General features: G+C 44.5%; 2 protein-coding genes across 4 annotated transcripts; both read left to right on the top strand.

The window, feature by feature from the left end:
- Positions 1 to 1,130: 1,130 nt before the first annotated feature.
- Positions 1,131 to 2,746, top strand: LOC136531906 (high mobility group B protein 7-like). Its single transcript, XM_066524568.1, has 6 exons — positions 1,131 to 1,390; positions 1,494 to 1,706; positions 1,804 to 1,861; positions 1,996 to 2,040; positions 2,157 to 2,225; positions 2,349 to 2,746. The coding sequence occupies exons 1-6, from the start codon at positions 1,290 to 1,292 to the stop codon at positions 2,517 to 2,519; spliced, it is 657 nt and encodes a 218-aa protein (XP_066380665.1). The 5' UTR covers positions 1,131 to 1,289; the 3' UTR covers positions 2,520 to 2,746.
- Positions 2,747 to 20,766: 18,020 nt separating this feature from the next.
- Positions 20,767 to 24,826, top strand: LOC136531905 (B3 domain-containing protein IDEF1-like). 3 transcript variants are annotated; one of them, XM_066524565.1, is made up of 9 exons: positions 20,767 to 21,436; positions 21,832 to 22,176; positions 22,598 to 22,812; positions 22,908 to 23,036; positions 23,274 to 23,363; positions 23,466 to 23,566; positions 23,989 to 24,035; positions 24,136 to 24,212; positions 24,418 to 24,826. In XM_066524565.1, exons 1-9 carry the CDS (start codon positions 21,256 to 21,258, stop codon positions 24,457 to 24,459), a joined length of 1,227 nt encoding a protein of 408 aa, XP_066380662.1. In that variant the 5' UTR covers positions 20,767 to 21,255; the 3' UTR covers positions 24,460 to 24,826. The 3 variants fall into 3 exon arrangements, with proteins under 3 accessions (XP_066380662.1, XP_066380663.1, XP_066380664.1); XM_066524566.1 differs by having other exon boundaries at positions 20,769 to 21,436; positions 22,908 to 23,027; XM_066524567.1 differs by having other exon boundaries at positions 20,774 to 21,436; positions 22,694 to 22,812.
- The last annotated feature ends 398 nt before the right edge of the window (positions 24,827 to 25,224 follow it).

Here is a 25,224-nt window from a genome sequence, read left to right as displayed (position 1 = left end):
AGCGAAGCGGCCCATTAGCGTTAAGAGGGATTACACCATCTATTAGTTCCGTATTGCTAATAGACAAGGATGTGGGGTTTTTCCCATCTATATATACTTCATGTAAGCCGTCGTCTTGGGATAAGAAAAATTGTAAATCCCCGATGTTTGTAACCTTATCCGATATAGTGAAGATTTGTTGGCTGGTGCCCATGATTTTTTCCCTTCCACCTGAGAGGGTTTTCCACGTTAAAATTTCGTGTCCTCTGTGCTTGATCAACTGTTCTTCGTCGTTTATATTGCCTATCGTTTATAACATATAAGAGGTGAGACGAACATTTAAAAACACAATGCGGAATTTTTATCATTATTAGTTTATATATAGGTCGGGATATCTTAACAATAATTAACTCTAGAGGTGTAGATACACACAATTGTAGCGTTGGTGGATTATAAGTAAGTGCAAGAAAAAATGAGCCGTTTTTTCATTATCCTACTGGGGCCTCGTTTAGATTGCGAAAAAATTTCAACCCGATGAATAGTACCACTTTCGTCTTATTTGACAAATATTGTCCAATCGTGGACCAACTAGGCTCAAAAGATTCATCTCGTGATTTCCAACTAAACTGTGTAATTAGTTATTTTTTTTACCTACATTTAATACTCCATGCAAGCGGCTAAAAATTGATGTGATGGAGAGAGAGTGAAAAAACTTGGAATTTGGGTGGTATCTAAACAAGGCCTGGTTTAAAAAAAGGCAGCGTGTTGAATTGGATTGTGCCAAGCAGTACGAATAAGCAAGCACAGGACAGGTCGTCGTGTCGTGTCTATCGACACTGGACCTGGCAAGGCAGAGCAGCAGCGGGCGCGGGAGACATTTTTTTTTTAATTAATGAGCGGGAGACATGTTTGATTTGGATCTGGGCGAGGGGGGAGAGGGAGAGCAACTAAAAAAGAGCGGGACGGCAACTTTGGTTGGCGCCAAGATGAAGAAGCCTCTCTCATCTGGACCGTCCGATCTGGGCTTCCCGCTTTTGATTGGCCGCCAAGTGCTGTGGATTCCCAATTCCCATTTTGGATTGGCAATTTGCTTTGCTTTGGGGCATTTCCCCCCGCCCGCCGCCGCCGCCGCGTGCAATTCACTGTGATTTGGGCTGCCCCGCGCGAGCGCGCGCCTGCACGCCCCGCCCGCCGAATCCTTTGCCGCCTCCGCCTCTGCCTTTATTACTCCGATCTCCTCTCCCTGCCTGCACAGCAATCGCTATCGCCGCCCAAGCCACCAAATCCCCAAGCAAGCTGAGCATCCATCCATGGCGGGAGGCAAGTCTAGCGGCAACGCCGCGCGCAGCAGGAAGCGCGTCGAGGCCACCGTCCTCAAGCGCTCCAGGGACGGTAGCGCCTTCACCAGATGGTAACTTCACCTTCTCCATTTCTTCCTCACCCTGCTCGCTCGCTAGTCGCTACCTGATTCTGACGAGAACGAATCCCTTCCCTTCCCGTCCCAACCCATGCAGCGAGGCCTGCAACAAGGATGTCCCCGTCGTCCTCATCGACATGCACAGCTGCAGCCTCGACAACAAGATCAGGATGACGCTCGAGGCGCAGGTCGTTGAGAAGACCGTCGAGGTCGCCAAGGCCGCCGACCGCAAGAAGTCCTCTGCCAAGGGAGGCGGCGGCAACAAGGATGCCAAGCGCAAGCGCTCGCCCACCGCCTTCTTCCTCTTCATGTATGCAATGCGATTGCGACGCACGCACGTCTTTCTTCCTCCCTCTTGCTACAGTTAGAGTACCTGTGGATGACAATTCCATGTCGATTTATTTCAGGAACGACTTCAGGAAGGAGTTCAAGGCCGCCCATCCTGACAACAAGAGTGTCGCCACCGTATGTGCTTTTCTCTATGCCCTGCATTCCATTTTTTTCCTTCATCCCACCCAATTTCTTCTTTCAGTTGTTGCTCTGCAAATCTTATTGAATGAATGAATGAATCAATCAACCTATCTACCTGTTGATTGAAGGCTGCAAAGGAAGGAGGGGAGAAGTGGAAGTCCATGACAGACGAGGTCAGTCCTACTCTGTTTCTCTTCTCTGTTCTGAACCTGAATTCCTTGATAGAGTGTCTTTGGTGTTCCAACTCTTGCTCATCATTCATGCTCTGTTGTTCATTTTTCTGGATCAGGAGAAGAAGCCTTACATTGAAAAGGCCGCGGAGCTCAAGGCTCAAGCCGAGAATGGCGAGGGAAGTGGTGTAAGTCCATCTTCTCTTCTCTTCTCTGCCTTTCCCTCCCTCGCTGGACATGGTCATGTGTTTCAGCCTGCTACTGCTATCTGAACTGTATTTTCCTGATTCGGTGTTCGACTTGTGATGCAGGAGACCAATGTTGCCAAGGAGAAAGCTAAGGCAGATGACAAGGATGAGGAGCAGGAGGTGGATCAGCCAGCAAAGAAGCGCATCAGGCGCAAGGCTCTTGACGAGGATGAGGATGCCACCGGCGACCAGGAAGATGAGGATGAGCAGAACGGGTTAGATGATGACATGTAGATGTGCGAGGCAAGCTGTTCTTGTCCATTTCTGTAAATGGCTGGCAGATGTGTCTTGCTAGAAATGTCACTTGTTTCAAGCCATGCGAGAGGGAAAGGGGATCGGATGGATTCTAGTCGTAGCATCACTAGTGTAGTGTAGTGAATGTGTGGCGTGTTGATTTCAGTACCTTGCAGTCAGTGACTATCCATTCTCTGAATGAAATCAGAAGCATTGCTAGCTAAAAATTTTGCTACATGAATGAACTATTCTACGATGCAGTTCTGTCTGCTTCCATCTCTATCAAACACGTGCTCAATGCTTAGATTCTTTTCTGGATTTCTATATTACATTCATGGCTAGTTGGCTAAGGCCCCGTTTAGATCCAAATTTTTTTAGATTTTGGCTACTGTAGCATTTTTGTTTGTATTTAGTAATTAGTGTCTAATTATAGACTAATTATGTTTAAAAGTTTTGTTTCGCGATTTCTCATCCAACTGTGTAATTAGTTTTTTTTTTCGTCAAACTTTTAGTACTCCATACATGTACCGTAAGATTCGATGTGACGAGTACTGTGCAAAATTTTTGAATCTAAACAGGCTCTAATTGTATCTGTATCCCTGCCCCTGACCATGGTGGTTGTAGCTTCATTGCTCCAGCCCCTAGATTTGAAGGTCATGGCTCATGTTGCTTTGTTTCTGAGTGGATGAAAAAAAAAGCAAAGGGGTTGATCTGCTGCTCTCCGGCTGGGCAATCTCTTTGAATTTGAGCTGTATTTGCATTTGACATTAGTCTTAACTGATGAGTTGCAAGTGCATACCAATCTGAGTACCTTAATCCAACATGTTAAGGGTGCTACTAGTAGCACCGTTGCCTAGTTACATTAGCATTAGCAACAAACAAACAATACAGTAGCTCCAAATCAGCATTTCACAAACATGTTATCAAAACATTTAATTCTCCTAGTCTAACATCATTGCAAAAGAAATTTTGTAACCCCAGAAAATATTGATGAGGGCTGCGCTATGAAGCACTTGATGGCAGACATAGTACACAAGACCTTGTTATAATCTTATGGAAGGTTTTCACTATCTCAATTTTAGCTCTATGTTTACTGCAGGGTACTAACTAGTTTAGATAATGCTAAGATCTTAAATTAGGACGCTATCCTCAATAAAAATTACTTATATGAAAGATATTTTGATCATTTATTTATTATTTATACTTCACAATATATCAACTTGTAAATTGTAATGCCATGGTCGGTGCATTTTGTTATTTCAAGATTGACTACTATAGGAAAACAAAAGTTTACTTTATGTCTAAAATACCCCATCCGGTCACAAAAGCATATTATTCATGACACAATTTGGTCATACCTTAAAAACCTAAGATATCAATAACTTTTGTATTATGTAGTTTGCAAATAATTCGATTGTAAGTGTAGATTTATATACACACATACTTGTAAATTATAAAATAATAATAATGATTTTTATAATATACTATCCTTCGTTCCAGTTTAGGTGGCATCAGCAGAAATACTGCTACATTTTTTATTTTGTTTCTAGAAAAAAAATAAAAATGTCTAAGACTTCCTTTTGATTAGGTGTATGAGCATCTTCAAGAGTTTCGAAAACCCACCCCCAATTTTTGCTTTTTAGCAAAATTGAAAAAACTACTCGCGAACAACTCTATCTCAACTCTCAATCTTTTGCACTCGAGAAATTGACCCAATTGCACGAAAATATATACACGCCTGAATGTAAGAACGTGGGAAAGAATAAAGAGTAGGATATTCTTCCTAATGCAAATATAAAAGAGAAAAAAATTAAAGCTACTAGCTGATTTAAAATAGTCCGGTATTCCTAATGTAAAATTGTCTTCTACATTTTAGGAGAAGATTTTGGAAATCGTTGGAGAAAACCAACAAATATGACCTCAACTTTTCTTAGCCATTTGGAAAACTCATTGATTTAATAATTGTGTTTTTTTAAAGGGACAATTGTCTGGCGGACATCCAAAGTGATGGTCGTTTGCTGGTGGACACCCCGTTTTGAGCAGTTTGCCAGAAGACACTTTGGTTCGGTGAAATTAGGCCACAGGACAGCGCGGATCGGTTGCAGCAGGTTGAGGAGAGAGAAAATTTTGTTTTTCACATCCGGTGCCCTCCCCAATGCGACTCGACGACTCCTCTCCCGCTCCCCTCCCCTCTCTGTGGCTCTGCCCCACAGCATCGCGCACCCCTCAATCTCTCTCGAGGCGGCAGCGCCCTCGACGGTGGCGTGACGGTGCGAGCCCAGGCCCCGATGGCCCTCCTCCCTCACCCCTGACCCGCCCTAGATCCGTAGCTGTCGGTGCCCATCCTGAAGGTCCCCGCCGCCACCCGCACCACCCCGACGCCCACAACTGTGGCCACTGCTGCATCCGCGACGTCAACGCCCACCTCCCTCTGCCTCGGCATCGGCCCCGCATCCCCTGATGGGTGGCCGACGAAGCCGGAGCAGTCTCCAACCGATGGGGTACGTGCTGCGAGCTGTCGGTGGCGTACGTGCAGCTTTCCGTGGGCATCGCATGCCAGCTCCTGCTTAGCGAGCGCCAGCTCCCTTCCTCCTCAAGCAGGTCCACAACGACGCCGTCAGCGGGAGCAGCGCTGCGCTGCGGCGGAGACAGAGTCGAGCAGCGCCGCCACTGTGGAGACGGCCGCGGCCATGGAGGGCTTCGGCAGCGCGGGCGCGGTGCTCGCCAGCTCCTCCACCGTGGCGGCGCGGGAGGCCGCAGAGCCCAGGTGAAAGCTCTAGTTTGGTTTTGGTTAATTGATGAAACCCTAAGTGCTAACCTAGTTTATCAAGATGATTATGAGATAGGTAGCATTACTCCAAGTGATGAAGCAATGGTGAAGATCATGACAATGGTGATGGCATGGTGATGGTCAAATGCTTAAACTTGGAAAAGAAGAAAGAGAAACAAAAGGCTCAAGGCAAAGGTATAAAATATAGGAGGCATTTTGTTTTAGTGATCAAGACACTTAGTGAGTGTGATCACATTTAGGATAGATAGCCATACTATTAAGAGGAGTGTAACTCGTATCGAAATGCGGTTATCAAAGTGCCACTAGACGCTCTAACTCATTGCATATGCATTCAGGATCTAGTGGAGTGCTAACACCCCTTGAAAACATTTGTGAAAATATGCTAACACATGTGCACAAGGTGATACACTTGATGGTTGGCACATTTGAGCAAGGGTGAAGAAGTTAGAGTTGAAATAGAGTTGGTCACGAAGACGCTGGCGTTGGTCAACTGACCGGACGCTGGGTCTGAAAGCACCGGACGCTGGCTGCATGCGTCCGGTCGAACTAATAAGACGGCACAATGCCTAGAGTTAACCATCGGACGCTGGACTATGTCCGGTCAAGGTGGACCGGACGCGTCCGGTCGAAAAAATACGCCTCGGGGAGCTTACTGGAAACGACCAGACGCTGGGGCTTCAGCGTCCGGTCAGTTTTGCCGGAGCGTCCGGTCAGCTTTGTAGCCGTTGAAATCTGATGAACAGCGTTTGAAGCTAGTGACGCGTGGCGTCCATCGGTGGACCGGACGCTGAGTCCAGGGTCCGGTCAGTCTGACCAGAGCGTCCGGTCAGAGCGCGTTTTGCCCAGTGAAGGGGTATAACGGCTCTATTTGATGGGGGCTCTATTTATAGCCCCATGGCCGGCTGAAGCTCAAACTCTTGCACATTTTCATTGACATAGCAACCTTGTGAGCTTAGCCAAAGCACTCCCACTCATCTCCATCATTGATCTAGCCAAAGCACTTCTCGATACCTCGGTAAAAATACCAGAGTCGTCGATGGGAGTTTGCATATCTCTACCTTGCTCTTTAGCTTCTGCATTTACATTATTTACTTTACTATGTTTGCGGTAGAGATAGCAACACACTAGCAAAACCATAGTTGCACATCTAGATAGTTTATCTATTGCATAGGTTTTGCTAGGGTTAAAGAAAGAGGCCATAGTTTTGAGTTAGAATTTTAAGTTGCCTAATTCACCCCCCTCTTAGGCGTCACGGTCCGTTCAATTGGTATCAGAGTCGGTTGGCTCATATTTGGACTTTTGGCTTAACCGCTGTTGAGCCGACGCTATTGTAGAGTGGTTGGGATGGATACCGCTAGGCCTCCACAATTTGATGGCACTAACTTCCTCTACTATAAGGCTAGAATGGCTTGCCACCTTGAGGCGGTTGATTTAGGTGTATGGAGATTCACTCGTAACGGGATGAAACCTATTAAGAATCCCGAAAAGCCCACAAAGAGTGACGAAAAAGAAATGCATTTAATGCTAGAGCTAAGAATTGCTTGTTTGAATCATTTAGCATGGATGTGTTTAACCAAGTGTTCACCTTAAATACGGCACATGAAATTTGGTTAAAACTCCAAGAGCTCCATGATGGCACAAGTAATGTCCGTGAGCAAAAACATTGTCTAGCTAAGCAAAATTATGATTCCTTTGCTATGAATGATGATGAGCTTGTTCATGATATGTATTCTCGATTGAATCTAATTATCAATGAGCTCCATTCAATAGGATTATTAAAGCTAGATGATGCGGACATCGTGAGGAAGATCATCTCCGTTCTACCAAAAAAAATATGCAAGCATCATCACCATCCTTCACAACATAGAGAACTTGAGCACCATGACCTCGGGCATTGTCATTGGCAAGCTAGTGGCATTTGAAATGTCACGTAAGATGGGTCAAGGAGAAGCATCTTCATCAAGCAAAGGCAAAGCTCTCACTTGTAGCGAGAAGAAAAAGATGAAGGGCAAGAAAGTTGAGTCAAGCTCAAGCTCAAGCTCCTCAAGTGAAGAAGAAGAAGATGAGGATGATGATGATGATGATGAACAAGAATCAAGTGATGATGATCAATCTTCCTCGTCCACCTCTGACCTTGATGAAGAATCAATCAAACTTATCAAAAGGTGGAGAAGATAATCGTAAGGCTCAATGTCAAGGGTGTGCCCATCCAAATTCAAGACCTCATTTTCACTAATCAAAGAAACGAGCAAAGAAAGAGAGGATGCTATGGATGCGACGAGTTGGGGCACATTGTGGAAGTTTGTCAAAACAAGTCTACACCCAAGGCAAAGAAGAAGGCGTGCAAGAACAAAGCCCTCACATCAATAAGGTCATAGGATGATTCTTCAAGTGAAGAAGATTATCACAAGAGGCAAGGGCGTAAGCACTCATCATCAAGCTCTTCTCGTGTGTGCCTTATGGCACGAGGTAATGAAAGCTCATCCTCTAGTGAGAGCGACAGTGATGATGATTTGCCTTCTTATAATACAATTGTGCAACAAAATCTTAAATATGCTAAAGTTTGCACTAGTCAACAAAAGAAGCTCAAAAATTTAAAAGAAGAGCTAGGTAGTTCACAAGAAGCATACAAAAATTTGCTTGAACAATATGAAAAACTTTGCAAATCTCAATGTTGAACTATCTACTAAAATTGAGCAACTTGAGGCTAGTGCAACAATAAATGCATGCACAATCAATGATGAGCAACTTTTAAAGAAAAATGAAAAATTAAAAGAAAAGTTAGCTAGCTCACAAAATGATTATCAAAGTTTGCTTGGTAAATTGGAAATCATGTGCAAACATTGTGATAAGCTAACTAATAAAGTTGCTAATCTTAGAGCTGTCAAAAATACCCCCACCAAGGCATCTAAAAAGAAAAGTTCTATCATTAAAAAGGATGTCTCTACTTCTTGCAATGATTTATGTTTAGACTCACCTTTGTGCAACCAAGTTTGTGTTGAGAAAGTTGTTGTAGATACATGCACACAAGAGGTTGCAAAGGAAAATGAGCAACTCAAGCAAGAAGTAGCTCGCCTCACCAAGGACTTGACTCAAGTGAAAGGCAAGGCGAAGCAAACCCAACTTCATCAAGATAACACCGTCAAGGGAGTGAAGAAGCTTGATGAAGGACAAACCGTGGTTTGTTACGTATGCCACAAGGAAGGTCACAAGTCCTATGAGTGCAAGGTGAAGAATGGGGGAGGAGCAAAGAAGAAGGAGAAAAAGCAAACAAGCAAGCTCTTCGACACCTACACCAACAAGGTGGACAAGAAGGCCTCCACACCTTATCTCTTGAAAAAGAAGAAAAATGACAAGGTGGTGGCCATCAAGGTAACAAGCAAGCCAACAATGGGGTCAAACGCTTTTGAGTGCCAAAGGAAATCATTTCAAACATGAAGAGCACCAAGAAGGTTTGGATCCTGAAAGGGAAGTGAGAAGTTCGTCGGATATCGGGGAATTTGGAGACTTGGCAAAGTATGGGTGCATTTCATGGGGTGCATCATGATGGACAAAATCATTGCCAGGTGGGTTAGTGAATACTCTGGACCCAAATTCCCCTTCCCATGTTAGATAACTAAATATCATTACTTTCAATTAGTGTTCATTTCAATTGGCACTGTTTTTCAATTGACATACTCTTAAAGCATCTAGTTATCTTTCATGCCTAATGTTTGCATTTACATGCTTAAATATTTTGTCGTGCATTCAATAGGTATATCATATGGTAGGCTTGCTTGGTTTCATTATCAACCCTTGGAGCAAACCTACATGGTTTAAAATTATTTAGGAGCAAGGCACATAGCTTGTTTTACAATTAATTATCTAATATGTGCCAAAGTCTAAAACTGTAGATAATCTTTCCCAAATATCATCTTTCAAGTGGTATTTTGATACTTAAATCAATGTGCACAAATTTTACAAGTATTCAACACTTGTGTGCACAAATTTAGGGAGAGCTCAATCTACAACTTGGATACTTTGAGACTAACTCTTGCTCAAAGAGTATCATTTTTAAAAAAAAACTACCATGTGTAGTAGTCTCATTGTAAGGAAATTGGAGTCCCCGGAGTTAAGCATCACTCTTCAATTGGCATCATCATGTTGAGTTCATTTCATATTTATATGTTTTCTCCATGCATTATATAGATTAAACTCTCTTGTAAAATAAATTGCTAATTATGCATATGCCTTGCTTTCTACCATATGTATGCATATATTTAGCGGGAGCTTAGTCTATATAATGTGAGAGTCAAATTTTGTGATCCATTTCACTCTTTATACAAAGGACCACGAAATTTGACCCTCCCTTGTGCTACTAATGTCTTCCTTTTCGGTGTTTGATGCCAAAGGGGGAGAATTTGAAGGACCAAAGGCAAGCATCAAGTTGATGTATACAGGTGGTAATGGTCCGAGAAAGGGAGGAAAGTGAATTATGGATTAGTCTAAGTAATGGGAGAATTTTTTTAGAAAGCTAGGCCTTAATCCATAATATCATATGGGGACATTTGTAAGGGCAAGATGGTCTTTAATTGGTATCTAAATAGTATCTTCTAGCATCATATAACCTTGCCCTTTGCATTGCATCCTAGCAAGTAGGTAGTTTTTAAATTTTCAAAATTTTATTATTTGCTTGCTTTGGTCGTGTTGTCATCAATCACCAAAAAGGGGGAGATTGTAAGGAAAATGGACCCTAGGCCCATTTACTTTGGATTTTGGTGTTTCAAAGGTCCTAATGGCTAAAGGGGGGGGTGAATAGCCTAATAAAAATTTCTACAACAACACTTAACAAAATAGTTAGACAATTATAAGGCGAAGCAAGTGTTGCGCTAGCCTACTCAAAATGCAAGCCACCTACCACAATTCTACTTTAGATAGTGTCGATTCACACAAGAGGTATGACACTACCCTATGTTAGTGTGCTCTCAAAGGCTAATTAAAGAGCCACACCAACCAAGCAAGCAAGCTCTCACAATTAGTTACACTAAAGAGCTTCTCAACTAGTTTGCGATAATGTAAAGAGAGTGATCAAGATAGTTATACTGCCGTGTAGAGGAGTGAACCAATCAATCACAAGGATGAATAACAATAAAGACCAATCACCTCAGAATCAAAGGATGAACACAATGATTTTTATCGAGGTTCACTTGCTTGCCGGCAAGCTACTCCTCGTTGTGGCGATTCACTCACTTGGAGGTTCACGCGCTAATTGGCTTCACACGCCAAACCCTCAATAGGGTGCCGCACAACCAACACAAGATGAGGATCACACAAGTCACGAGCAATTCACTAGAGTACCTTTTGGCGCTCCACCGGGGAAAGGTCAAGAACCCCTCACAATCACCACGATCGGAGCCAGAGACAATCACCACCCTCCGCTCAACGATCCTCGCTGCTCCAAGCCATCTAGGTGGCAACAACCACCAAGAGTAATAAGCGAAATCCGCAGCGAAACATGAACACCAAGTGCCTCTAGATGCAAACACTCAAGCAATGCACTTGGATCACTCCCAATTTCACTATGATGATGAATCAATGATGGAGATGAGTGGGAGGACTTTGGCTATGCTCACAAGGTTGCTATGTCAATGAAAATAGCCAAAGATGTGAGCCACAGCCGGCCATGGGGCTTAAATAGAAGCCCCCATGAAATAGAGCCGTTGTACCCCTTCACTGGGCACACTGCGCTCTGACCAGACGCTCCGGTCCAACTGACCGGACCCTGGACTTAGCGTCCAGTCCACTAATGGATGCCACGTGTCACCAGCTTCAAACGTTGTTCGTCAGTTTTCAACGGCTATGAAGCTGACCGGATGCTCCGGCAAAACTGACCGGACGCTGGAGCCTCAGCATCCGGTCGAGTACAGTAAGGGTCAAAAACCGGTTTTCCTCGACCGAACGTGTCCGGTCCACCTCGACCGGACACAGCCCAGCGTCCGGTGGTAAACCCTGGCCTCTGTACCACCAGTCAACGCGACCGGACGCAGGCCGTCTGCGTCCGGTGCTTTTGGATCCAGCGTCCGGTCACTTGACCGACGCTGGCATCTCCTCTGTTTTCACTTCTAACTTCTTCACCCTTGCTCCAATGTGCCAACCACCAAGTGTATCACTTTGTGCACATGTGTTAGCATATTTTCACAAATATTATCAAGGGTGTTAGCATTCCACTAGATCCTAAATGCACATGCAATGAGTTAGAGCATCTAGTGGCACTTTGATAACCGCATTCCGATACGAGTTTCACTCCTCTTAATAGTACAACTATCAAACCTAAATGTGATCACACTCTTTAAGTGTCTTGATCACCAAAACAAAATAGCTCCTATGAATTATACCTTTGCCTTGAGCTTTTTGTTTTTCTCTTTCTTCTTTTCAAGTTTAAGCCCTTGATCATCGCCATGCCATCACCATTGTCATGTTACGATCTTTATTAGCTTCTCCACTTGAGGTGTGCTACCTATCTCATGATCACTTGATAAACTAGGTTAGCACTTAGGGTTTCATCAATTCACCAAAATCAAACTAGAGCTTTCAGTGTTTGATGACCAACACAACTAAATTAGACTAATGAATTTGCGAGTGTTTGTTTTGTAGTCCAACAGGGTGCAAGACGTGACTTGGACGAAGGCGACGTGATGATCCGATGATCAACACCTTAAGCAAGACTTTAGGAGCACAAGAAAAGATCCAAGATATCTAGCAAAATCCAAGCATGAAGATAGAAACCAAGCCGTACGCAAGATCGTGAAGAAACGAGCTCGCAGAGGCGACCGGACGCTGGACCGGACGCAAGGACCGGACGCTGGTAGAAACCGACCAGACGTAGGAACGCAGCGTCCGATCGAGTACAGAAAGGTTTCAGAGCGGCATATCTGTGACCGGACACGTCTGGTGGTAGGCGACCGGACGCTGGCCAGCGTCCGATCAGCACATTGTCGGCTCAACGGTCGGTAATTCAGCGTCCGGTCAGTAGCAGTTTCGCGGGAATTCGACTCCAACGGCTACTTTCTCAGTAGGGCTTATAAATACAACCCCCAACCGGCCATTTGTGGTGTGTGGAGTTGAGGGAACATACCAAGGGTGTTGATACACTATTTTAGTGATCTCCACTTGCATAGTGCTTAGTGTTTGATTAGGTGATTAGCGTAAGTGCTTTGCGAAGTACTTAGTGTAGGACACATGGACGCCTAAGAGGGGGAGGGGTGAATTAGGCAACTTAAAAATCTAACTCTAAGCTATGGCATCTTTTTCTAACCCTAGCAAAACCTATGCAAAAGATAATCTATCTAGATGTGCAACTACGGTTTTGCTAGTGTGTTGCTATCTCTACCGCAAATGATAATAAAAAGATCAATGTAAATGCGGAAGCTAAAGAGCAAGGTAGAGATATGCAAACTCCCGTCGACGACTCCGGTATTTTTACCGAGGTATCGAGAAGCGCGCAAGCTTCCCTCTAGTCCTCATTGGAGCCCCTCGCAAGGAATCCCTCGCAAGGGCCAAGCTCCCGGTCGGGTAACTCCGTGGATAGCCTCGGGCCTTCCCCACGCGCAAGTGGGTCTCCGATGTGCCTTCCGGTAAGCCTCTCCCGGATGCTCCCCGCCGTCTTCACTATCAAGCTTCCGGCCGAAACACCGCGGGCCTTGTTCCCTTCGGTACACGGTGGCGGCCGCACCACAAACGCGGTTGGTGCGATCTCGCAAGACTTCAAGCCCCTCCGATGTACATCTCTTGTGCTCACAAGCACAGGGTGGCAAGAGGTATGCAAACCTCACTAAACACTAGGCATATACCTAGAGCAAGCGCATAAGCGGTGGTCTAATCAACATAAGCACTTCGCAAAGCACCTACGCTAATCACCTGATGAAACACTAAGCACTATGTAAGTGGAGATCACTAAAATGGTGTATCAACACCCTTGGCATGTTTCCTCAGCTCCACTCTTCTCAAATGGCCGGTTGAGGGTTGTATTTATAAGCCCCACTGAGAAAGTAGCCGTTGGGGTCCAACTCCCGCAATTCTGCTACTGACCGGACGCTGAGATCGTCCTGACCGGACGCGTCCGGTCGTCCCGACCGTTGCAGCCGTGAACTACCGATCGGACGCTGCCAGCGTCCGGTCGCCTACCACCGGACGCGTCCGGTCGTAGTTTCGCGTGCCTGAAACCTCTCTGTACTCGATCAGACGCTGTGTTTCTGTGTCTGGTCGGTTGCCGTCAGCGTTCGGTCCTCGCGTCCGGTCGCCTGTCTATCGAGCCACCGGTCCGGCGTCCAGTCGCGCTTCCAGCGTTCGGTCCAGCGTCCGGTCGCCTCTGCGAGCTCGTTTCTTCGCGATCTTGCGTACGGCTTGGTTCCAATCTTCATGCTTGGACTTTGCTTGATATCTTGGGTCTTCACTTATGCTTCTAAGGTCTTTCTTAAGGTGTTGATCATCGGATCATCACGTCGCCTTAGTCCAAGTCATGTCTTGCACCCTATTGAACTACAAAATAAACACTTGCAAATTCATTAGTCCAATTTGGTTGTGTTGGTCATCAAACACCAAAATCCAAAGTAAATGGGCCAAGGGTCCATTTTCCTTACAATCTCCCCCTTTTTGGTGATTGATGCCAACACGACCAAAGCAAGCAAATAAATAGAATTTGGAAGTTAAAAACTACCTACTTGCTAGGTTGCAATGCAAAGGGCAAGGTTATATGATACTAATTGACAGATACCAATTAAAACTTTACTTAAAAGCATGTCTTGCCCTTGCAAATGTCCCCATGTGATATTATGGATTAAAGCCTATCTAAAAAAATCTCCCATTACTTAGACTAATCTATAATTCACTTTCCTCCCTTTCTCGGACCATTACCACTTATAGACATCAACTAGATGCTTGCCTTTGGTCCTTCAAATTCTCCCCCTTTGGCATCAAACACCGAAAAGGAAGACATTAGTAGCACAAGGGAGGGTCAAATTTCGTGATCCTTTGTATAAAGATTGAAATGGATCACAAAATTTAACTCTCACATTATATAGATTAAGCTCCCCCTAAAAGTATGCATACATATGGTAGAAAGCAAAGCATATGCATAATTAGCAATTTGTTGCACAAGAGAGTTTAATCTATATAATGCATGAAGAAAGCATATAAATATGAAATGAAATCAATATGATGATGCCAATTGAAGAATGATGCTTAACTCTAGAGACTCCAATTTCCTTACAATGAGACTACTACACATGTGATAGGTTTGAAAAATTGATACCATTTGTAAAAGTGTTAGTCTCAAAGCATCCAAGTTGTAGAATTACTCCCCCTAAATATGTGCACACAAATGTAGAATACTTTGTAGAAATCATGCACATTGATTTTGGAATAAAAAAATACCACTTGAAAGTTGACATCTCATGAATGTGAGAATCATTTTCAAAATAGATATTCGGGAGAGATTATCTATAATTTAGACTTTGGCACATATTAGATGAATAATAGTAAAACAAGCTATGTGCCGTGCTCTTAAACAATTGTGAACCATGTAGGTTTGCTCCAAGGGTTAAGAATGAAACTGAGCACGCCTACCATATGATATACCTAGTGTATGCATGACAAAAGATATAAGAATACAAATGCAAACATAGGCATGAATAGTAACTAGATGCTAAAAGATACCAATTGTAGGAAAATTTTAAATCTAATACCAATTGAAGTAAATTGAATCTAGTTACCTAACATAGGAAGGGAATTTGGGTCCATAGTATTCACTAACCCACTTGGCAATAACTTTGTCCAACATGATGCACCCCATGAAATGCACCCATACTTTGCCAAGTCTCCAAATTCCCCGAAGTCCATTAGACTTCTCACTTCCCTCTTGGGATCCAAACCTTCTTGGTGCTTTTCATGTTGGAAATGATTTCCTTTGGCACCCAAAAGCGTTTGACCCCATTGTTGGTTTGCTTGTTCACCTTGATGGGCACCACCTTGTCATTTTTCTTCTTCTTCAAGAGATAAGGTGTGGAGGCTTTCTTGTCCACCTTGTTGGTGTAGGTGTTGGAGAGCTTGCTTGTTTGCTTTTTCTCTTTCTTCTTTTCTCCTCCCCCATTCTTCACCTTGCACTCATAGGACTTATGACCTTCCTTATGGCATACGTAGCAAACCACGATTTGTCCTTCATCAAGCTTCTTCACTCCCTTGACGGTGTTATCTTGATGAAGTTAGGTTTGCTTTGCCTTGCCTTTCACTTGAGTCAAGTTCTTAGTGAGGCGAACTACTTCTTGCTTGAGTTTCTCATTCTCCTTTACAACCTCTTGTGTGCATGTATCTACAATCACTTTCTCAACACAAGCTTGGTTGCATAAGGGTGAGTCTAAAAATAAATCATTGCAAGAAGTAGAGGCATCCTTTTTAATTATGTCATTTCTTTTAGATGCCTTGGTGGGGGTATTTTTGACGGCCTCAAGATTAGCAACTTTATTTGTTAGCTCATCACAATGCTTGCACATGATTTCCATTTTAGCAAGCAAACTTTGATAATCATTTTGTGAGCTAGCTAACTTTTCTTTTAAATTTTCATTTTTCTTTTCAAGTTGCTTATCATTGATTGTGCATGCACTCGTTGTTGCACTAGCCTCAAGTTGCTCAATTTTAGTAGATAGTTCAACATTGAGATTTGCAAAGTTTTCATATTGTTCAAGTAAATTCTTGTATGCTTCTTGTGAACTACCTAGCTCTTCTTTTAAAATTTTGAGCTTCTTTTGTTGACTAGTGCAAACTTTAGCATATTTAAGATTTTGTTGCACAATTATATTGTAAGAAGGCAAATCATCATCACTATCACTCTCACTAGAGGATGAGCTTTCGTTACCTCGTGCCATAAGGCACACATGAGAAGAGCTTGATGATGAGTGTTTGCGCCCTCGCCTCTTGTGATGGTCTTCTTCACTTGAAGAATCATCCCATGATTTTATTGATGTGAGGGCTTTGTTCTTGCACGCCCTCTTCTTTGTCTTAGGTGTGGGCTTGTTTGGACAAACTTCCACAAAGTGCCCCAACTTGTCGCATCCATAACATCCTCTCTTTCTTTGCTCGTTTTTTTGATTAGTGAAAATGAGGTCTTGAATTTGGATGGGCACACCCTTGACATTGAGCCTTACGATTATCTTCTCCACCTTTTGATAAGTTTGATTGATTCTTCATCAAGGTCGGAGGTGGACGAGGAAGATTGATCATCATCACTTGATTCTTGTTCATCATCATCATCATCATCCTCATCTTCTTCTTCTTCACTTGAGGAGCTTGAGCTTGAGCTTGACTCAACTTTCTTGCCCTTCATCTTTTTCTTCTCGCTACAAGTGAGAGCTTTGCCTTTGCTTGATGAAGATGCTTCTCCTTGACCCATCTTACGTGACATTTCAAATGCCACTAGCTTGCCAATGACAATGCCCGGGGTCATGGTGCTCAAGTTCTCTATGTTGTGAAGGATGGTGATGATGCTTGCATATTTTTTTTGGTAGAACGGAGATGATCTTCCTCACGATGTCCGCATCATCTAGCTTTAATAATCCTATTGAATGGAGCTCATTGATAATTAGATTCAATCGAGAATACATATCATGAACAAGCTTATCATCATTTATAGCAAAGGAATCATAATTTTGCTTAGCTAGACAATGTTTTTGCTCACGGACATTACTTGTGCCGTCATGGAGCTCTTGGAGTTTTAACCAAATTTCATGTGCCGTATTTAAGGTGAACACTTGGTTAAACACATCCATGCTAAATGATTCAAACAAGCAATTCTTAGCTCTAGCATTAAATGCATTTCTTTTTCGTCACTCTTTGTGGGCTTTTCGAGATTCTTAATAGGTTTCATCCCGTCACGAGTGACTCTCCATACACCTAAATCAACCGCCTCAAGATGACAAGCCATTCTTGCTTTATAGTATGGGAAGTTAGTGCCATCAAATTGTGGAGGCCTAGCGGTATCCATCCCAACCACTCTAAATAGCGTCGGCTCAACGGCGGTTAAGCCAAAGGTCCAAATATGAGCCAACCGGCTCTGATACCACTTGTAGGACACGTGGACGCCTAAGAGGGGGGGGGTGAATTAGGCAACTTAAAAATCTAACTCTAAGCTATGGCCTCTTTTTTTAACCCTAGCAAAACATATGCAAAAGATAATCTATCTAGATGTGCAACTATGGTTTTGCTAGTGTGTTGCTATCTCTACCGCAAATGATAATAAAAAGATCAATGTAAATGCGGAAGCTAAAGAGCAAGGTAGAGATATGCAAACTCCCGTCGACGACTCCGGTATTTTTACTGAGGTATCGAGAAGCGCGCAAGCTTCCCCCTAGTCCTTGTTGGAGCCCCTCGCAAGGAATCCCTCGCAAGGGCCAAGCTCCCGATCGGGTAACTCCGTGGATAGCCTCGGGCCTTCCCCACGCGCAAGTGGGTCTCCGATGTGCCTTCCAGCAAGCCTCTCCCGGATGCTCCCCGCCGTCTTCACTATCAAGCTTCCGGTCGAAACGCCACGGGCCTTGTTCCCTTCGGTACACGGTGGCGGCCGCACCACAAACGCGGTTGGTGCAATCTCGCAAGACTTCAAGCCCCTCCGATGTACAACTCTTGTGCTCGCAAGCACGGGGTGGCAAGAGGTATGCAAACCTCACTAAACACTAGGCATATATCTAGAGCAAGCGCATAAGCGGTGGTCTAATCAACATAAGCACTTCGCAAAGCACCTACGCTAATCACCTGATAAAACACTAAGCACTATGCAAGTGGAGATCACTAAAATGGTGTATCAACACCCTTGGTATGTTTTCTCAGCTCCACTCTTCTCAAATGGCCGGTTGGGGGTTGTATTTATAAGCCCCACTGAGAAAGTAGCCGTTGGGGTCCAACTCCTGCAATTCTGCTACTGACCGGACGCTGAGATCGTCCTGACCGGACGCGTCCGGTCGTCCCGACCGTTGCAGCCACGAACTACCGATCAGACGCTGCCAGCGTCCGGTCGCCTGCCACCGGACGCATCCGGTCGCAGTTTCGCGTGCCTGGAACCTCTCTGTACTCGATTGGACGCTGTATTTCTGCGTCTGGTTGGTTGCCGTCAGCGTCCAGTCCTCGTGTCCGGTCGCCTGTCTGCCGAGCCACCGGTCCGGCGTCCGGTCGCGCTTCCAGCGTTCGGTCCAGCGTCCGGTCGCCTCTACGAGCTCGTTTCTTTGCGATCTTGCGTACGGCTTGGTTCCAATCTTCATGCTTGAACTTTGCTTGATATCTTGGGTCTTCACTTGTGCTTCTAAGGTCTTTCTTAAGGTGTTGATCATCGGATCATCACGTCGCCTTAGTCCAAGTCATGTCTTGCACCCTATTGAACTACAAAATAAACACTTGCAAATTCATTAGTCCAATTTGGTTGTGTTGGTCATCAAATACCAAAATCCAAAGTAAATGGGCCAAGGGTCCATTTTCCTTACACTTAGGTTGATTAGACCACCGTTTATACGCTTGCTCTAGGTTTATGCCTAGTGTTTAGTGAGGTTTGCATACCTCTTGCCACCCCGTGCTTGCGAGCACAAGTGTTGTACATCGGAGGGGCTTGAAGTCTTGCGAGATCACACCAACCGCATTTGTGGTGTGGCCGCCACCGTGTACCGGAGGGAACAAGGCCCGCTGCGTTTCGGTCGAAAGCTTGATAGTGAAGACGGCGGGGAGTATCTGGGAGAGGCTTGCCGAGAGGCACATCGGAGACCCACTTGTACATGGGGAAGGCCCGAGGCTATCCACGGAGTTACCCGATCGGAAGCTTGGCCCTTGTGAGGGATTCCTTGCGAGGGGCTCCAACGAGGACTAGGGAAAAGCTTGCGCGCTTCTCAATACCTCGATAAAAATACCGAAGTTGTCGACGGGAGTTTGCATATCTCTACCTTGCTCTTTAGCTTCCGCATTTACATTGTTTACTTTACTACGTTTGCGGTAGAGATAGCAACACACTAGCAAAATCATAGTTGCACATCTAGATAGTTTATCTATTGTATAGGTTTTGCTAGGGTTAAAGAAAGAGGCCATAGTTTTGAGTTAGAATTTTAAGTTGCCTAATTCAACCCCCCTCTTAGACGTCACGGTCCGTTCAGGTATAATCACCCTACTTACTTGATTACATTCTTGCAAACTAGTTGATACAAGCTCTTTAGTGTAATTAGAATTGAGAGCTTGCTTTATTGTTTACATTCATCTAGTTGAGCTCTTTAGAGTAGCAAGTTTGTGTGCCTAAGTAACTATTGCAACTAGAATTGTTGGATAGGTGGCTTGCAACCCTTGTAGAGCTAGAGCAAGTTTGCATTACGCTATTTTTCATACTAATCAAATTGCTCTAGTTGATTTGTAGATTTTTAAATAGGCTATTCACCCCCTCTAGCCATATTAGGACCTTTCACCAGGCGGAGCCGGGAGACGAGGGCATCTTCCTCGTCGGAACAGGAGGCGGTGGAGGAGGAGGATGGGGCCGGCGCGGGCGCATAGGCGAGGAGGCACGCGTCGGCGACGAGCTAGGAGAGCGAGGCGGCGGTGGAGGAGAGCAGCGAGACGGTGTGGAGGTGGCCGAGCCTGGGTAGGCACGTCCCTTGCGGCAGACGGGAAAGAAAGGGAGAGAGAAAGAAGAAAGCGGCAGGGGCAATAATGTTATTTCACCGCTGTTCTCTCTCCTCAACGGGCTGCAACCGGTCCGCGGTGTCCTGTGACCTAATTTCACCAAACCAGAGTGTTTTCTAGCAAATTGCTCAAAACGAGGTGTCCGTCGATAAATGATCATCACTTTGGATGTCCACCATACAATTGTCCCTTTTTTTTACTATTGGAGATGCTATAGCAAAATACACTTTATTACTAGCATCCTATACTTTTAGAAAAAAATAAAAGTATTTGAAACTTTCTGTAATGATAAAATATTTCATTTTTGAATGAAAATTTGGGTCCGAATGACTAGTCCAATAATAAACAATGGTATAAAAATTAGGGAAAGAATGAAGGGAGAGATAAATAAATACTGTAATTGAAGGCGTGAAAAAATGGATGGTGATAATGGGTGCAAATGCCAGGGTCTTGTTTAGATTGCTTCAAAGTTCTAAGTTTTTTCATTCTCTCTTTATCACATTGAATCTAGGGACACATGCATACAGCAGTAAATGTAGATAAAAAAAATAACTAATTACACAGTTTGATTGTAAATCACGAGACGAATCTTTTGAGCCTAGTTAGTCTATGATTAGACAATAATTATCAAATACAAACGAAAGTGCTACCGTGCTAAATTTTTCTAACTCTTGCCATCTAAAGGCCCAGGATATTTTCGTTCCTTCCCTTTTTTTTCTGCCGATCGAAGAGACGAAAGTCGGAGGAGAAAAAGAAAGCAAGGAAAGGAGGCTTCAGCATCAGTGCGCGTGTAGAGAGAGAAGAGAACGGGGGCAGCAGTAGCAAGAGCCATTGCAGGACCAGCGGTCCGTCCGGTCCTGTGCTGCGCTGCACCACTCTGCAGCAGGCAGCGCTGCAGGTGGGTGCGGTGGGGGTGGGGTGAAGTGGAGCAGAGGAGGGGCGTCTGGCACTCTGGCCCTTTCCCCTTCTTGCCTACTCCTACGTAGTAGCCTCCCTCCCTCCGTCGAGAGAGAGGAGAGAGAGAGAGTGTGTGCAGCTGCTGCTGCCTGGTAGGAGTAGAGTGCTAGGCTGCTAGCCCAGGTCGAGACGGGACGGGACGGGACGGGTTGATGAGGAGGGAGGAGGAAGAGAGCTGCTCGTGACTAGCTCAGTGAGTGGGTTGCGGACGACCACATCCATCCGTTCCCACCATTCCCATCTCCCCCTCGCATCCTCCCCCTCCTCTCCCTCCCTCCCTTTGCCCTTCCGGAGCCCAGAATCAGGGGGGTAATGGGGCAGATGGGAGGAGCGGACGGCGACGGCGACGGCGGCGGCGGGGGCCCGCACCACCAGTACCACTACCAGGCGCTCCTCGCCGCCGTGCAGAACCCCAGCCAGGGTCTGCACCCCTTTCCCCTTCCCTTCCACCTGCCTCTCCACGCGGGAGCGGGAGCAGGAGCGCCCGCCGCCGGTCAGTCACTCTCTCTTCCCCCCTCCCTCCGCATTCTCCTCCATTTCCCTTCCTTCCTCACCGGATGTATAATATGGACGGGTGTTTGGATGGATTAGGGACGGAGGGAGGGCACCTGGAATAAATATATAGGTAGATACAGTACCATTCAATTTCGCAATCCCGGCCACACACCACACTGGTGCTTAATTTTGCACGGGACAATTTCTGTTCCACCACCACGGTCCACTGCTGCTGCTGATCTATAATTTATTACAGTAGGTAGAGTAAAGTAATATCAGAATCTAAGCCTAATCCACTGAATGTACAGCTCTTACTTCCATCAGTTAATCCTGTTGTTTTCTGCATACAAATGATTCCAATTCTTGTTGCTCACCCCAAACCCTATGCTGCAGGACCAGGACCAGGACCTGGAGCTGATGCTGATGCCTCCTCCACACACAATGTCAATGCCGCTCCCCACTCTCAGCCTCCAAGAGGTTTCACCGATTGGAGCCCGTCCAACAGTGCCTTCGCCGCTGTTGCCGCACAGCCCGCCCCTGCTACCACCAATACACCCTTCCATTACAACCTCTCCCAGCCTTATGCCCTGTGGACCCATTTCATGCTTAACAAGAATGTATCCTGCTCTACTTACCCTACACAACATGAGGAGAATCCCAACCCATTGCGCCATACCCACATCCTGGAGGAGAATCCCCACCCATTGCGCCATACTCACATCCCGGATAAGGATTCAGGTACATCTCCTGCTTTCCATCACTCTCCTACTGCAAATTCCCTTTCTTAACTTATATATATATATATATCACTGTGCTTAAATTTGATCGAAAACGAAAAACACTTATGGGACCATGTAAAATATATAGATACAGTCCTTTCACAAACTTAGAGCAAAAATATGCTTTGCTTTCTTTTCATTCCTTTCAGGTTCACAGGCATAGCTGTAGCTTGCTGCAACTAGGAAGTTTGATTTTGTCTTCTTCTTTGTTTTTAATGTCCTTCTGGCCTTCAAGCATGTAATGTAAGCTGGCAGTACATTTGTGTATCATAATACCGTTATATGTGGTTGCATGGTACATATATTAGAATCCAATGTAGCATTAACCGATATCCACATTGATTTAAGCATGGGCCAACTAATATGGTGCGTTGCAACAGTCAGCATGTCCGATTGTTATCCTCTGATGCAGAACCAATCTTTCACAATCCCTCCTCCGCCTCAGCAAAATTCTTCATATTCTTTGGAAACAACAGGTTGTGCATCCAGCCTTGGGTTTGACTCTTTCACTACAATGTCCCTTGGACCAAATATTTGTGCCCACATGACACCCATGGAAGGATCTATATCTGCCAAAGAACCTGAGAATTCAGAGGTATAGATAGATATGAACCTTCAGGGTTATGATAAACTTTATTGATCTCATTACCCTTCCTAATTTTTACTTCTGCTCTGATGTGTGATACACAGGATTTGCCTGCAGTAGTTAGAAGCAGTGATGAAATGGACACTAGAAACAGTGGCGAAGTTCATCGCGACACAGTTGGCACTCTTCCTGAGTCGAAGCAGAGCCATGATAGTTGTGCTTCCGTGAGTAACGTGATACATCTAACACACACTTCATGTCCTTTCTTTTATTGCGCATATTCTTCGCTTATGTTATGTCGAATCTGCATTTGATAAGTTCATCGGAAAAAGAATAAATGGTTTGAATTCGGTTGACATAGTTCTAGTTACTTGGTCATGCTACAGTAGTTAGACAAATACTTCTCTCGGATTTAACAAGTTATTTTCCTTCCTGTGTCACTGTGTGCATGGGACACACATGACTTTCAGAAGTTCAACTCTGGAGAGTACCAAGTCATTTTACGCAAGGAGTTGACAAAGAGTGATGTCGCAAATTCCGGGCGAATTGTGCTTCCCAAGGTATATTCTATCACTTGACATTGTCTATCCTATTATTCTGGAGAGTCAGGGCACTTTGTCAACTATGTTTTGTAATGTAACTGTCTGCTTAATCTTCTGCAGAAGGATGCTGAGGCTGGTCTTCCACCATTGGTGCAAGGGGATCCTCTGATACTGCAGATGGATGACATGGTGCTTCCGATTATATGGAAATTTAAGTATAGGTATACTCTCAGAGTACCTTATGACATCTTTGAAATGCCACATCTGAAAAAGGAAACAGAAGCAAAATATATTGCTGAATGATAATGGCCTAGTGCTTGGAAAACAGCTATTCACGTGCCTGAACCTTGATTGCTTCTGCTGTGTTTCAACTCTAGCCTACCCCAACTTGGTTGGGACTTAAAGGCTTTGTTGTTGTTGTTGTTGTAATAATAATGGCCTACCGGGAGGTCGTAATCGTAATGTCTTTCCTGCGAAAAGCCAGGAAGTTGAAGGCATTGTATAAATTGATTTCTCTCTTAAGTGTTGCCATGTTCTTAAAGTTGAAGGTCATGAAAAGTAGTTGCCACAGTATGCAAAAACTGGTGCATCTTACTGTTGCTAAACTCAAATGCTTTCTGACATTTACACTCTGCTTTTTCAGATTTTGGCCAAACAACAAAAGCAGAATGTATATTCTGGAAGCTGCAGGTATGCCTCGATGTGGAATCCGGATACAGTTTCAAATGTTTCCTAGCCTCCTTGTTATCCAGACATTGATAGATTAAACCATTTCAATTTTCTTTGTTAGGTGAATTCGTGAAGACACATGGCCTTCAGGCAGGGGATGCACTCATTATCTACAAAAACTCCGAACCTGGCAAATTTGTACGCAAAATTTCTTAGTCTCTATGTTCATATAGCAATCATGACTGTAAATTCTGTTACTGCATTTGACATAGCTCACTAAAACATGTAAAACTGGAACAGAACTTTCTGTTTGCATAAAGCTATGGTCATGTGGTACTTAAATTAAATTGCCTGTTTGTTATATTTTTGTATGTCTCATTTTTACCTTTGTGTTTGTATACAGATTATTCGTGGGGAGAAGTCCATTCAGCAGACAAACCCCTAGACACAATTTGATGTGACTGGCACCATCAGATATGGCGTTCAAGGATACACCATAAGTTCACAATCCAATTGTTATCGACTTATGTAATGTTTCACCATCACATTGAGATAAGTCGAAAAGGAGAATCACGAGTCTGAGACACCGCGTGGATGGAGAAAGGGAGGAAGAAATTTTGGGAGACATTGGAAGTGCTGCCAATGAGCCTACGTCTAAGCTCAGAACAAGTGGTTTATGCTTTTTTTCCTCTAATTCGGTTGTATTTGGATGCTTGAGTCCTGCATTGCATTCTGAAGAACATTCGTATCCTTTTTTTTTGTAAATATTTTGGATCTATAAGATAAAGGAAGCGGTTTGGAACTTACGCAGATTCTGATGCAGCCTTCTCTTTTCTCATTCATTTTTACCAATATATTTGTTAAATTTGAAATTGTACTATGCTCGTAGAGTGTATGTCTATTGCCCCTTGATTTGGGTGCTGAGTGTAGTTAGTAGTATTGCTTGTTTCTGGGCAGCATCCACTTTATCCCTTTCACTTAGCTTGTCTGAGCAGACGCTAAGGGCGCTATTTGTTACCTGACTCCAGCCAAACCTGGCTCCGCGGATGCAACTAGTCGATGTTTGGATGGCTGGACCGATGGTCGGGACTGGCCCTCGTCATGCAAAAGCCATCCCTGAGCCTCGCTTCTTAGAGCACCCGCAACGTGAAGGAGCGGGGTCGCTCCTATCCTGGCCCCCATGATGACCTGGCTTGTCCTGTTGTTTTAC

Source organism: Miscanthus floridulus, unplaced genomic scaffold, assembly GCF_019320115.1.
Source record: "Miscanthus floridulus cultivar M001 unplaced genomic scaffold, ASM1932011v1 fs_473_4_5, whole genome shotgun sequence".
Taxonomy (NCBI): domain Eukaryota; kingdom Viridiplantae; phylum Streptophyta; class Magnoliopsida; order Poales; family Poaceae; genus Miscanthus; species Miscanthus floridulus.
Note: the sequence above shows the minus strand (reverse complement) of the source record. Positions and strands in the feature narration are given on the sequence as shown.

Bases quoted from the DNA above. Each gene is read 5' to 3' on its own strand.
- LOC136531906 (XM_066524568.1), top strand. From the start codon at position 1,290: ATGGCGGGAGGCAAGTCTAGCGGCAACGCCGCGCGCAGCAGGAAGCGC. The intron at 1,391-1,493 runs GTAACTTCACCT...CAACCCATGCAG, and splicing joins GGTAGCGCCTTCACCAGATG to CGAGGCCTGCAACAAGGATG. The intron at 2,041-2,156 runs GTCAGTCCTACT...TTTCTGGATCAG, and splicing joins GGAAGTCCATGACAGACGAG to GAGAAGAAGCCTTACATTGA.
- LOC136531905 (XM_066524565.1), top strand. From the start codon at position 21,256: ATGGGGCAGATGGGAGGAGCGGACGGCGACGGCGACGGCGGCGGCGGG. The intron at 23,037-23,273 runs GTGATACATCTA...CATGACTTTCAG, and splicing joins GTTGTGCTTCCGTGAGTAAC to AAGTTCAACTCTGGAGAGTA. The intron at 23,567-23,988 runs GTATACTCTCAG...CTGCTTTTTCAG, and splicing joins ATATGGAAATTTAAGTATAG to ATTTTGGCCAAACAACAAAA.